The 14,510-nt window shown below is 45.9% G+C and overlaps 1 protein-coding gene across 1 annotated transcript in view; it reads right to left on the bottom strand.

The window, feature by feature from the left end:
* The window catches only part of POLN (DNA polymerase nu), a 149,343-nt gene that overhangs the window by 106,782 nt on the left and 28,051 nt on the right, over nt 1-14,510 (bottom strand). The window contains exons 5-6 of the mRNA XM_068276030.1: nt 10,590-10,660; nt 2,951-3,400 (exon numbers count right to left, since the gene is read on the bottom strand). Coding sequence (XP_068132131.1) covers nt 2,951-3,400; nt 10,590-10,660 — 521 coding nt within the window. The remainder of the gene's footprint in view (nt 1-2,950; nt 3,401-10,589; nt 10,661-14,510) is intronic.

The raw sequence follows: 14,510 nt of genomic DNA, 5'->3' as shown, positions 1-14,510 counted from the left end.
TTTAACCGATAGGTGAGAGGTATAACGCTACTACAACAAAGGGATGGAAAACATTATAAAAAGATATGATACTGTATTTTCTCAACTTTTAAGTTGACCCTTCAACTATCCATCCTCTGCATCTCTTTTTTTCTATCATGTGCCGATAAGTATTTGTACTTCTATCTGCTGAGTGTTTGCCTTAAAGGGAAGGTTCAGGGACTATAAAAAAAAACTAAAAATCCACATCCACTTACCTGGGGCTTCCTCCAGCCCATGGCAGGCAGGAGGTGCCCTCTGCGCCGCTCCGCAGGCTCCCGGTGGTCTCCGTTGGCGCGCCCGACCTGGCCAGGCCGGCAGCCAGGTCGGGCTTCTTCTGCGCTCCAATCTGCGTTTCACGCGGGCGCGATGACGTCATCGGACGTACTCCGGGCTGTACTGCACATGCTCAGAACTACTGAGCCTGCGCAGTACAGCCCGGAGTACGTCCAATGACGTCAGCTCGCACCAGTGAGACATAGATTGGAGCGCAGAAGAAGCCCGACCTGGCCGCCAGCCTGGCCAGGTCGGGCACGCCACCGGAGACCACCGGGAGCCTGCGGAGCGGCGCCGAGGGCACCTCCTGCCTGCCACGGGCTGGAGGAAGCCCCAGGTAAGTGGATGTGGATTTTCTTTTTCATAGTCCCTGAACCTTCCCTTTAAGAGTTATTAAAATATTGAAGTTTTTCTTGGCTTGTAAAGTGTTTTGCTCCCGGATACCATTTCTCTCTGCATTGCAAGTATAGCTGTTTTCTCCAGATCTGGATGTTGCACCACAACTCTGTATTGTTTGGCTAACAGGCAAGCATTGGTGTGCACTTAATTTATCTCCATGTTACATTGACCTCATATATAAGTGGACTCCAATATTTGACGCACTTAAAGGACACCTGAGGTGAAAATAAACTAATGAAATAACCAATTGTATCTATCTCCCATCTCTTAAAAATGAATTTTTAAGATATTCCACAGTTTTATTTTATATTTAAATCTACTTTTTAAGTTTTTACTTTTTTACTGTTTTTGCTCAATGACACATTCATTGAAGTATGCAATAGCTAAAATCTATGAACTATTGACCCTTTTAATCTCTTTCCTGCTCTCAGAAGCCATTTTCTGCTAGGAAAGTTTTTTATAGTTGTAATTTCTTATCAGTGAGAGTCACACTGTAGTCTGACCCAGTCCTCACTCAGACTGCCACTTACATACCTGATGTTTAACTCTTTTAGGCAGAGAAAAAAAAAGGAACACAGCACAATTATTTGTGTGCTAGGCACTGTACATACACATGTCTATCTCATCGTGTCACATATCACCATGGATATCCTTTAAAGCGACCCAAGCACCATACCTATACAAATATTTAAAATTAACCTTCCCCTAAGGAAGGTTCATAACAGATGGTGGCTTTGTGTGTGTGTGTGGGGGGGGGGGGGTGGGGGGGGTGGAGCTATTAATTTAGCCCATTTAACATTTTTATAGATATGGTGCGCATGTTGCTTTAAGCCGGAATATTTGAATGACTCAAATACAAGTTGGCCCAGGAACGTTAATAGCTGAACTTAGGGATCAGAAGAAGTTGATGGCTGCACTTGGTGACCAGGAGGGATTAATGGCTGCATTGCATACAATATTGCAGCCATTAACTCCCTCTTCCCCTCCCCCCATGCCCACGTGCACTCCTACGGTCCTCAAGTGCAGCCATTAACTAACCATTCTCCAAATGCAGCAATTATTCTTCCTTCCCCTCCCTGTTAATAAATGTGGCCAGTGTCTGCCCAACCCCCCCTTAGTAAGCAGTGCAGCCAGTGTCTGACCCCCCTTTAGTTGTTAACCAGTGGGACAAGTACCTATCCCCCTACCTCATTGGTAATCAGTGCAGCCAAAATCTATACTTTTCATACCCTTTCTCTCAGTAATCAGTGTGGACAGCATCTTCTTCCCCTTGGTAATTAGTGTGGCCAGTAGCCAGAACTCTCGCCCCCTCTGACTAGTTACACTGGGCTGGGGGGTGAGAGGGACATCGGACTACCGACACTGGGCTGAAGGGGAATGGGGTGGGAGGGACATTAGACTACCTACACTGGGGAGGGGCATTGGACTAGCTACACTGGGCTGTGGGGGGTGGGACAGACAAACGGCTACCTATACTGGGCTGGAGCAATAGCATCATGCACGACAGCGTCATGCAACAGGCTCCGACAACATAGTGGCACAGCAATGCCCATGTTTTTGGGGGGGGGGGGGTGGAAGCACAAGTTATGTGCCGCTTGGGGCCACAAAAACCTTAGCAGCAACCATGATGGCAGCCTCCACACTGTATGTCTCTCACCTCGGGTTCCTTTTAAACTTAGACAGTTGCCAGGCCAATATTTACACTAATAATATTCTTATGGCCCATACTCACGGGCTACAAATGTCGCCGCAACACGCGGCGCGCGCGTGTTGCGGCGACAGGTCGCCCGTGAGTATGAGCCATTGCACGGGCGCGCACCCCGAACCGTTGCTCGTCGCTGCTGTCGCCAGGCGATTGGCGCGGTCAATCGCCCGGCGACAGTTGCCGCCGCATCTCCGCTGCAACTGTCGCTAGTCCGCGTGAGTATGCGGACTAGCGACAGCAACACCCAGGGAATACCATCAACTTCCGGCGGGGGGAGGAACAACAGCGACAGCTTCCGGCGCATTAGTTGCCAGGTCCCTTCCGCCGGGTGTATGCGGAGGGACTTGACGACAAGCTGTCGCCGGCCTGTCGCGCACACGCTCACGTGTGCTGGCGACAGGCAACTTTTGCAGCCCGTGAGTATGGGCCATTACACACTGACTTGTTCTATCTCGAAAGATGTTCATACAGATTAACAGTATATAGGCTTTAGAGCAGGCACAGGTTACTATAGAGTCCACTATTTTGTTCATGAAAGGACAGAACACTGACCTTAGAGGCACTGAGCTGCGACAATCCATTGTGAAACACGATCGTAAATGCAAAGGCTTTTGCTTGCCTGACATCTGTAAGCAAGGTAATCTGCTGCTCTTGCCTTATAGATTCCATGTCATACAACTTCATCTCAGTTCTTTTAAAAACCTTGTCCTTTTTCTCTATAAATGCCCCCCTGACATTATGTTCTGGTGAGCACAGCTTTGGCTTTTGAGAAGGCTGGCATTTTAATATACTTGTGCTAGGGGAGAGATGTCCCGTGGTTTTATGAGAAGTAGTATTGAATACTGCTGTGGCAGACTGAGCTTGTCCATCTTTCTTCTCTGGAATTAAGATGTTCTTGGATGGCTCAATGTCTTTTCGAGTTATCTTGCTGCCAGGTAACACTCTTGGAGAAATATGTGACAAGGCAAGTGCAGGTTTCTTAGGAATGGTAGAAATCGAACACTACAAAACAAATATTAACATCATATACACACTGATAGGTTTGCAGTTTTTAATAGATTTATTGCACGGTTGTAGAATGATTAAAAACCTAAGCAGTTTCTTCTACAGCCGTGGGCAGGACACCTGCTCATCTTGACAAACAGGCCGTTCTCTTATAACAAAATGTATTATTTTTACAAAGCAATGAACAGGTGCCGCAGGTCCTAAGGCCTGGTCAACACTGGCAATTAAGTGGTAAATGGATCAGTGAAAATGGCTGATTACTGGTTGGTCAGATCCGTTTTCACTCTGTTGCTGTTCAGCTGCTTTGGTTCCGTTTCCCCACATACCCCCCCCCCCCCCCCCCCCCCCGACCCCTATCACCAAAGTGGAGTTTTCTGGCAAAAATGGTCCGTTTCTTCACTAGTGTGAAGAAACGTTGTGTTTTCTCATTGGCCCCAACGCAGCGATTCAGCTTCCATTCCCCTGGGCTCAGCGGTCTGGAAAAATTGATGCAGAACCCAATTTGATGTCCGTTCAGACCAATGATCCATAGGTTAACATTAGATTCACACTACCAGAAAAAATGGTACGGATCCTAATGGATGCAAACGGACCATTTTTTTTTCTGCCAGTATGAACCGGGCCTAATACACAAAACTTTTCTCATGAGTTATCTTACCTATTTCTCATCTTACTTATATAATACCTTTAAAAAACACTGTATATACAGAAAAGTCCCAGTTATCCGGAACTCAGACATCTGGAAGTCTGAACTAACCGCCATGCCTGAGGGGGATGACGGGCAGGGCTGTGGAGTCGGTCCAAAAATGCACGACTCAGACTCTTCAGTTTAGGATTCCACCGACTCCGACTCCTCTAATTTGCATATTACAATTTTGTTGATTAACCTTCCTGGCGGGGTAAGCCGCGCAGGAGGTTTTCTCCGGCCCTGCTGGGCGGATTTTCTTAATTTTTTTTTTTTTTGCTGGATGCAGCTAGCACTTTGCTAGCTGCGCCAGCACACCGCTCGCTGCTGCCCCGCGCCCGATCGCCGCTATCCGTTGTGGTGCGCGCCCCCCCCCCCCCCCCAGACCCCAAGCGCTGCCTGGCCAATCGGTGCCAGGCAGCGCCGAGGGGTGGATCGGGACTCCCAATGACATCACGACGTCGCTGACGTCATCCCGCCCCATCGCCATGGCGACGGGGGAAGCCCTCCAGGAAATCCACATAATACACCTAGCTTGCAGTGATAATCAAGCAGAAGCTGAGCAAGTCAGCTTCTGCTTCTGCTTGATTATCACTGCAAGCTAGGTGTATTATGTGTGCACTTCTCATTGGCTTATAAGCAGCCTAAAGGCTTTATAAAGCAGCAGAGAACTGTTTGGGAGTGAGTTTCTCCAATTGTGTGTTTGGTAAGTTTTAGAGCAGTAGGAGACAGGCCTTGGAGGTGGCAGCTCCAAGGTTTTGGCTGCGCTCACATATGGTGTTAGATGCTGGTTCTGGGGCCCCGGGCAGTGAGAGTTCCCGGGGCCCCAGGCTGGCTCATGCACCATTGTTTTTAATTATTGTAGTATCCCATGCAGTTTAGTTAGGAGGGGGGGGGGGGGGGAGATGAGAGGGAATATCCTGCACGCTGGTGCCCCCTGCTGGTCATATAGCCATTGTCTATATGCAACTGAAGCCCTCTCCAACTAATTGGCTGACTTGCTCAGCTTCTGCTTGATTATCACTGCAAGCTAGGTGTATTATGTGTGCACTTCTCATTGGCTTATAAGCAGCCTGCAGGCTTTATAAAGCAGTAGAGAACTGTTTGGGAGTGAGTTTCTCCAATTGTGTGTTTGGTAAGTTTTAGAGCAGTAGGAGACAGGCCTTGGAGGTGGCAGCTCCAAGGTTTTGGCTGCGCTCACATATGGTGTTAGATGCTGGTTCTGGGGCCCTGGGCAGTGAGAGTTCCCGGGGCCCCAGGCTGGCTCATGCACCATTGTTTTTAATTATTGTAGTATCCCATGCAGTTTAGTTAGGAGGGGGGCAGATGAGAGGGAATATCCTGCACGCTGGTGCCCCCTGCAGGTCATATAGCCATTGTCTATATGCAACTAGGTGTATTATGTGTGCACTTCTCATTGGCTTATAAGCAGCCTGCAGGCTTTATAAAGCAGCAGAGAACTGTTTGGGAGTGAGTTTCTCCAATTGTGTGTTTGGTAAACTTTGAATCGAAGCAGGCGGGGGGATGCCGCTGAGCAGCGGCTATCATGTAGCGAGCCCTGGGCTCGCTACATGATTAAACAAAACAAAAAACTGCCGCACTGCCTCCTGGCGGAATTTTTCATACCGCCAGGAGGGTTAAAAGTATGTAACGTGAAATTCGTCTCTACCTGCCAACGCTTGATAGATAAAACAGTAACTGCACGTACTCAACCACGTAGTGGACCTGTGTACTGCATAGCAGGAATAACGGCACAACAAAACAATATATACCTATAAGCAAAAATTATGTGCCATCACTCTACAGGTAGGAAAATATGAAAACCCTTTATTTGTGAATAATATGCAATAGGATGAACATTAGTTCATCCTATTGCATATTATTCACAAATAAAGGGTTTTCATATTTTCCTACCTGTAGAGTGATGGCACATAATTTTTGCTTATAGGTACCTGCCAACGCTTAGGAATTTTACAAGACAACTGAAGTGAGAAGGATATGTAGACTACTATATTTATTCCCTTTAGACTAAAACTAGTCCTTGGTAAGAGTACTTGCAAAAGGTACAAACCGGAACAAAGAACATCTATCAGGCCCTAGGCAATGTAAGTGTGGGTGCATGTAAGAGTGATGTGCAGGTACTCTGCAGGGGAATGAGGGGATTCTTCCTCTATTACACATTCTTCATGCACAATCTGAACAAGGTTTATGGGTGACAGACAACACTTCTGTGTTCACTGTGCACAACATCCTCAGTGGATTCCCTGCAGCTCTGTGGGGAGAGCATATGTAGAGTATAGTACTACTGTGTAACAAAGTAAACCTGAGACAGATGAAATTAAAGTTTTATACATACCTGGGGCTTCTTCCAGCCGCCTTCAGGATAATCAGTCCCTCGTTGCCCTCCTCCACCACCTGGATCTTCTGCTAGGAGTCCAGGTACTTGAGCCAGTCGGGTGTAGTGCGCATGCACACACTCCGCCGCCAGGAGCATACTACACCTTTACAGCACTATTGCGCAGGTGCAGAATGTTCCTGGCTGTGGGAGGGGCACGTGGCTGGACTGCGCTGACTGGCTGAATTACCAGGACTCATAGCAGAAGATCCAGGTGGTGGAGGACAGCGAGGAACTGATTGGCCTGAAGGGGGCTGGAGGAAGCCCCAGGTATGTATAAAACTTTACTTTTCATCCGTCTCAGGTACCCTTTAATTTGTAGTCACCAAACCAAATTTTAACAACATATCAAATTATTTGATTTCATGAGCAAAGGGAGTGCATACATTTGCATAAATCAGCATCAATGCAGAATTAATTCCATCTCATTGACCATCTCTATTAGTGACACAGCTACACATCAGGCTTTATTCTTACAGCATAGATGTTATTTAGTATATATAAGAGATTCCTGTGTACACATCATATATACAGTCACAATCAGATATGTATATCTGACCTTAAAAATACGGGGACTGCTTTATTGAAGCAGCACAAGTAACTCATTTTGATTGGTTTATTTCATTTTTGTGGACTAAGCACAGCTATTACTGTATATATACTGTATATATACAAATTATTTGTAATGACTATTATCTGAGAAATAGAACATTTTATCATATTTTCTATTTTAATTACAGTTACAAATTCATTAGGAGTCAGAGCATTTTTTCCCAATTCCGACTCCAGGCACCCAAAATTGCCCCGACTCCGACTCCACGACTCCGACTTCACAGCCCTGATTACGGGGGCTGAACTTTTATCATTTGCCGGGCTTTCTGCAGCAGAAGTGACATCGATCCTCAGGGTGCCGTCTTCTATACTTCCTGCAGCTCTCGGGGCCTTCCTGCATCCATGTACGGGTCCCAGCATGTCATGTGGCCCATATCGGGTCACATGAAAGAAAAGCCAGAAAGCCACAGGGAGTTACATGGAGTATAGAAGATGGCACTCTGAGGATTGGTAAGTTTCTTCTGTTGCCTGGGAGAGAGGTTAGTGTTATTTTCAGCCAGTTGCTCAAGCAATCGGCAAGCACACATCCGGCATCAGGCCATGCCCATCTGTGCCGAATACTAGGGATCTTGCTGTAGTAGAGAATTCTAGATAAGGGAAAAATAATCTTGGCTAATCAAAAAGCAGACTAGTGCCACAAATGTCTCCCCTTTCACAATACCCATTGAGCACCAATTCCTCAATTCACACTGCTTTTTGCACATTGAACACCAGAGGAACTTTATTGTATATAAGTTAATTAATAAAAAAACTTATTTTTACATCATTTATTCATAAGTTATTTATTTTGTCCTCTTCAGTCCCCTCCGCTCGGGACGTCGCTATAGGTCCATCTACACCAAAACCACCAGGCGTAGGAACACATTCTTCTCTCAAGCGATCACTCTCCTAAACTCAGATCCTCTCCCAATGCCATCTCCTTATCCCCTTCTGCACCTGGGTGCACTAGAGGACGGACTTGCATAATATAGTGACAATCGTTCTATGTGTCTTTTGCTATGTTGTAATGTTTCGTATAAATTGTACTATGTGTAGTGTTACTTGTACTCTTTGCAATGCCAACCTGCCTTATGTCCACAAATAATTCCGGGTGCGGCGCACGTCGCACTTGGCGAATAAAGTCATTCTGATTCTGACAGAGCAGTGCATGAGAAGCGTCACATGGCAGGAGGGGTAAGGCGGACAATACCCTCAGGCAGCGCTTAGCCAAATTGGTCCGCCAGGCTGATTGCTGGCAATTGAGGTGGGTCCGCTGCTTCTGTATGCACGCTAGATTCTCAGCGGTCCTTGTTGGCCTACACTCAGTTTAATCTAGCATGTGTATAGAGCTTAAGATTAATGATATCACGCTCCTTGAAAAAAAAATACAAGCTGCTTATAGGCTGTGCAAATCTGGGCATGTATGTATCTAATGATTGTAAAGCCTTTTGCCTGAAGTACCTAGGTGCAGTACCTAGGGGCATCTATAATAATTTTTGATTCCTCAATATGGCTGCATCTGATTAATAAGCCTTCAGCTAAAGCAGTTTCTAAATGATGCTGCTAGAACATTCACTGCACGTTTTCATTAACCGCTTAAGCTTCTTAAAGAGAACCCGAGGTGTGTTTAAAGAATGTTATCTGCATACAGAGGCTGGATCTGCCTATCCAGCCCAGCCTCTGTTGCTATCCCAAACCCCCCTAAGGTCCCCCTGCACTCTGCAATCCCCCATAAATCACAGCCGTGCTGTGAGGCTGTGTTTACATCTGTAGTGTCAGTCTCAGCTGCTCCCCCGCCTCCTGCATAGCTCCGGTCCCTGCCCCCGTCCCTTCCCTCCAATCAGCAGGGAGGGAAGGGATGCAGGCGGGCACTGGAGTTCTGCAGGAGGCGGGGAGAGCAGCAGACTGACACTATAGAGATAAACACAGCCAGCTCTGACAAGCTGTTTGTCAGCAGCGTGGCTGTGATTTATGAGGGATTGCAGCATGCAGGGGGACCTTAGGGGGGGTTTGGGATAGCAACAGAGGCTGGGCTGTATAGGCAGATCCAGCCTCTGTATGCAGATAATATTCTTCAAACCCACCTCGGGTTCTCTTTAAGGTGCGTTAAATTAAGTCCAAGAATAATAGCTTCCGCTGCACGCTCGTGTAAGTGCGCACTCGTGCACCCATTTGAAAGTGAATGATTGCTGCTTAGCAAATAGCAGCAATCATTAAACAGTTTTAAAAAAAGGTTTATTAAAGTGACTTAACCAATTTACCCCTTGTGTCACCTGTACTCGTTGAGACCTGTAATGACTGCTGCCTGTAGTGATCGGATGCGGATGGACAGTTTGGGGTCCAATTTCTATATAGATGCATGCATTGCTGTCTTGTTGCCTAGCGATACATCTGTACAACACTGGAGTACTCAAACTTTGCACCTTAGTAATCGCTTCCAATTGGTACAAAAGCACAGGCTGACGATAATGGTCCACTACATGCCCAACTAGTAATCAAATGAGACATATGTATTATCATTTCAACCAACACAAGCCAAAGAAAAAAAGTGTTTTATAGCTGTGTCCTGTGAAAATTAAGAAGGGTGAAAATGAAAAAAAAGAGTGTTTTTTGCTTTTACATCTATATTTCCACTGTAAAAAGGTCTATAGAATCAAACAATTTTAGTAAAAATATATTAGCCAAAAAAGCCTAAATTGTGCAGCAACAAAACAATATACATCACTTTAATGGCACAAGTAATAAAAAAAAAGTAATTGCTGCATCAATAGCTAAACAGCTGAAATGCCTATATAGTCAGGAACTCCACAACCTGATGTGGTTAATGTTTACTTAGATCTGAATTTATAATTGTTATATACAGGTATATCAATTTTAACTAGATTGTTCATGAGTGTAAAGGTGCGTACACACATGCGACTATAGTCGTTTGTAACGATCGTTCCCCGATCTTTACCAACGACGATTGTTACAAAAAACGAACCACCGACTATTAAGGCAAATGACGAAACGAGCCAAATCGCTACAAAAGAAAGTTCTGTCTCGGCGGATTTTAACCAACGACGATCGTTTGCAAAAGTAGTACATCGTTGGAAACGATCGTTCGTACTAGGCTTGACATGCGCATTTCACTATTTCTCTGTGAAACTTCTCATTTTTATGCGCAGGCGCAATAGTTGCTTTACGTGATGTAACGTTTGTTCTAACGATCAGATCGTTACACACCTTTTAAAACTATCTTTACTTAGGTCGTTCTTTCATCAATTAAAAGTTCGTTCGTCGTTCTCAACGAACGATCGTTGTCGCATGTGTGTACGTAGCATTAGGCACAAACACTCTACTTGATCTATCCAAGAGGAGAGAGTGTGTTTTGCAACTTCACCCCTCTTCCAGTAGAAGTACAGGACGAAGCAAGGGTGAATAAAAAAAATGCACATCAAATACCTTTATCCAGTTTGTTTTGTTCATAAAAGTTACCGTATTTTAAATGCAAAGATTGCTCTGTTGAAACATGCCTGTTTGCTGCAGCTTGCCTGTTCATCCACATCATCATCATCCTCAGAGAAGAAGAATTTGTTGCTTGGTGCTTTTGTCGGGAAATAAAACAACAACAACAAAAAAATGTTCTTGGAAATATAGCGTAGTAATTTATAATGCTGCACAGTACATTCATCAAATATGTGATGACAATATCCTTATTTCAGAAGAAGTAAAATCTAATTACTAGGCAATGACGTGTTTTATAACAAATTGAAGGCATAAAGCAAAAAACAAAAAACAAAAAAAACATACTTATTTTAGTATAAAATATTAATTCTTTGTCAGAGAATCAATGATGCCTGTGTGGGACAGATTACTTTTTGGGAAATGATGGCTTTCGCATTCCCATGGTAGCATTTTATTACAAGAATATACATTTACACAAATCAATTCAAGGATGACTAGAGTGCATCTGAATACTAATAAACTTTATGTGGTCAAAAGTAGGGAAGCTTGTTGAAGATGTAATTTCAAAACCACAGGCAGAGATGGATTAAAGTAAAATGTGTCCCTAGGCAAGGAAGGCAGCAGCTCCAGCTTCCATGCATGACACCTGGTCTTTCTGATAAGACGAGTAAAGGATAGGGGCTCAGAAGAGATGTCAGCAAGGTCGCTGGGCACCCACCAAGCCCTTGGCATCCACCTGGTGAGCCTTGTGGATCATCCAGCTCTGATCCTTGCAGTCAGCATACCAACGATGCTCAATTCTGGTCCAGGCTCAGCTTAAAGGGAAGTTGGAGAACACAGTAGATAAGTCGGCACTTGCTGTAGCTTTTCATTTATTCCAAAGGTGGTAAGACATCATAACATTGCAGTGTGTAAAAAAATGGACATACCATGTCAAGAGGCCGTGCAGTGGTGGTGGGTGCTGGGCCAGAGGAGCCTTACGGCCGTTTCACGCTGGGTACGCGCTTCTACGGAGGCTGTCAGCTTAAAGGGAACCTGAAATGGAGCGTTAAACAGAAAATATATACGTACCTCGGGCTTCCAGCAGCCCCCTCCAGCCTGGGGCTAACTGTGTATAAGTGGATGGAGCGCGCACCCTTGCCTGGAGCGTTTTGCCCCGTGCATAACTACTGTACTGGGAGCATGGCGGGGGGAGTACGCACTGCCGGGCTGCAGCTGCGCAAACTGGATGACTTACCAGGGCCAGTTGCAGACGAACCAGGCAGACGACGAGGGCGCGATTAGACCGGAGGGGACTGGAGGAAGCCCCAGGTATGTATATCTTCTTTTTAAAACAGACCTGAACTCAGAATGTTCTCTTTGCTCTAAAAGATATGCAACAGCATAATAACCTTTAAACAAAAAAAAAAACACTTCTTTGTTACAGCTGATACAAATTCTGCAATAAATCTGCAGTGTTTCTACTTCCTGCTTTCATAGAAGCAGACATATTGTTAACAGCCTGTGCGATTACCAGAGAGATAGGTAGAGGGCGCACTTCTCTTGCGCAGACTGGCCAAAGTTACGGGATCCGGTAGCGGCGATACAGAAGACTGAGGACGGCGGCGTGGGAGCGATCCATGCGCATGGGCCTGGAGGAAGCCACAGGTACTGTATGTATAAAACTTTTATTATAGATCGTCTCTGGTTTCCTTTAAAGAGAACTCGAGGTGAGTTTGAAGAATATTATCTGCATACAGAGGCTGGATCTGCCTATACAGCCCAGCCTCTGTTGCTATACCAAACCCCCCTTAGGTCCCCCTGCACTCTGCAATCCCTCATAAATCACAGCCACGCTGCTGACAAACAGCTTGTCAGAGCTGGCTGTGTTTATCTCTATAGTGTCAGTCTGCTGCTCTCCCCGCCTCCTGCAGAACTCCAGTCCCCGCCTGCATCCCTTCCCTCCCTGCTGATTGGAGGGAAGGGACGATGGCAGGGACCGGAGCTATGCGGGAGGCGGGGGAGCAGCTGAGACTGACACTACAGATGTAAACACAGCCTCACAGCACGGCTGTGATTTATGAGGGATTGCAGAGTGCAGGGGGACCTTAGTGGGGTTTGGGATAGCAACAGAGGCTGGGCTGTATAGGCAGATCCAGCCTCTGTATGCAGATAACATTCTTTAAACACACCTCGGGTTCTCTTTAAAGAAGGTTTCCCTGGTTGCAGTATATTTGGGGCAGTGCAGCAGGGAGTGATTTTAATCCTTGGGTCTTCTGCTCACAGTGTTGGCACACAGAGCTCTCATCTTCAGCTGCTGTACATCGTAAAAAAAAAAATCTCCGTCATGCCTTTATTATTTTTATTGATTTATAAAGCTTCAACTACAGACTGGCTCCTCCAGTCTCCGATTCTCTGTATAATAGCCATTTCCTTGCTCCTCAAAAGGGATACAAGAAAACTTTTTTTAAAATGTGCTTTTCTCCAGCATCAGTAATTTGTTACATGTGATGTCCCACTTGGCAGTTTATTGGCACCAATGGAGTGAGTAGCAGGAAGGGGTGGCTCTTCCTATTGGCTGTCTGCTACCGTCTGTCTTTTTCACTTCGGGTTGTAAGTTACCGACAGCTCAGACCTGGTCTTAACTACTCAACACTTTTACTTGTTTTACCAAATGCTGAAATCTTTGTGAATTGATATTTACTGACATGTATTAAACAGAATCTGTACTCTAAAATTCTTACAATAAAAAGCATACCATTCTATTCATTATGTTCTCCTGTGCCCCTCTGTGCTGTTTCTGCCACTCCCTGCTGCAATTCTGGCTTGTGATTGTCATTTTTATGCAGTGTTTACTGACAAGACATAGCAAGTGATACGCTGAGAGGAGCTCAGTGTGAGTCATAAAGAGTGTGCAGGGGGCCTGGAGAGGGTTTGTATAGCTTATATCCAATCACAAGCAGCACAGCACATTCCAGCTTGACTGTCTGAACCCGACAGACTCGACAGAGGAGAGATTAGATCATATAACAGAGATAACACAGCAACTGTGCAACTAGGAAAGGCTGCAGTTAGACAGACCACATTAGAACAAGTATAGGAACTTATAGGATAGAAGAAATAAGGATGAAAATTTTGTTAGAGTCTCTTTAAAGTGAACATTAAAGAGAACCCGAGGTGTGTTTAAAGAATGTTATCTGCATACAGAGGCTGGATCTGCCTATACAGCCCAACCTCTTTTGCTATCCCAAACCCCACTAATGTCCCCCTGCACTCTGCAATCCCTCATAAATCACAGCCATGCTGTGAGGCTGTGTTTACATCTGTAGTGTCAGTCTCAGCTGCTCCCCCGCCTCCTGCATAGCTCCGGTCCTTGCCCCTGTCCCTTCCCTCCAATCAGCAGGGAGGGAAGGGATGCAGGCGGGGACTGGAGTTCTGCAGGAGGCGGGGAGAGCATCAGACTGACACTATAGAGATAAACACAGCCAGCTCTGACAAGCTGTTTGTCAGCAGCGTGGCTGTGATTTATGAGGGATTGTAGAGTGCAGGGGAACCTTAGGGGGGTTTGGGATAGCAACAGAGGCTGAGCTGTATAGGCAGATCCAGCCTCTGTATGCAGATAATATTCTTCAAACCCACCTCGGGTTCTCTTTAATTCAGAAAAAAAAAATGGAGTTTTACTCACCTGGGGCTTCTACCAGCCCCCTGCAGCAGTCCTGTGCCCTCGCAGCCACTCACTAATCCTCTGGTCCCCCGCTGCCAGCTAGTTTCGTTTTTGCCGACAGGCCCGTCAGGACTGGCCACGCGTAGCTTTTTCCGCATTCCAGACTCCAATTAGCGCTATTACGGGCCGCAACGCGTACAAAAATACACGTTGCCGCATATCTATGCATTCGTAATGCGGCAACGCGTATTTTTGTACGCGCTGCGGCCCGCAATAGCGCTAATTGCCGTCGGGAATGCGGAGGAAGCTACGCGTGGCCAGTCCTGTTGGGCCTGTTGCCAAAAAC

The sequence above is a fragment of the Hyperolius riggenbachi genome, chromosome 1, assembly GCF_040937935.1.
Source record: "Hyperolius riggenbachi isolate aHypRig1 chromosome 1, aHypRig1.pri, whole genome shotgun sequence".
Classification (NCBI taxonomy): domain Eukaryota; kingdom Metazoa; phylum Chordata; class Amphibia; order Anura; family Hyperoliidae; genus Hyperolius; species Hyperolius riggenbachi.
This window is presented reverse-complemented; position numbering and strand designations above follow the sequence as displayed.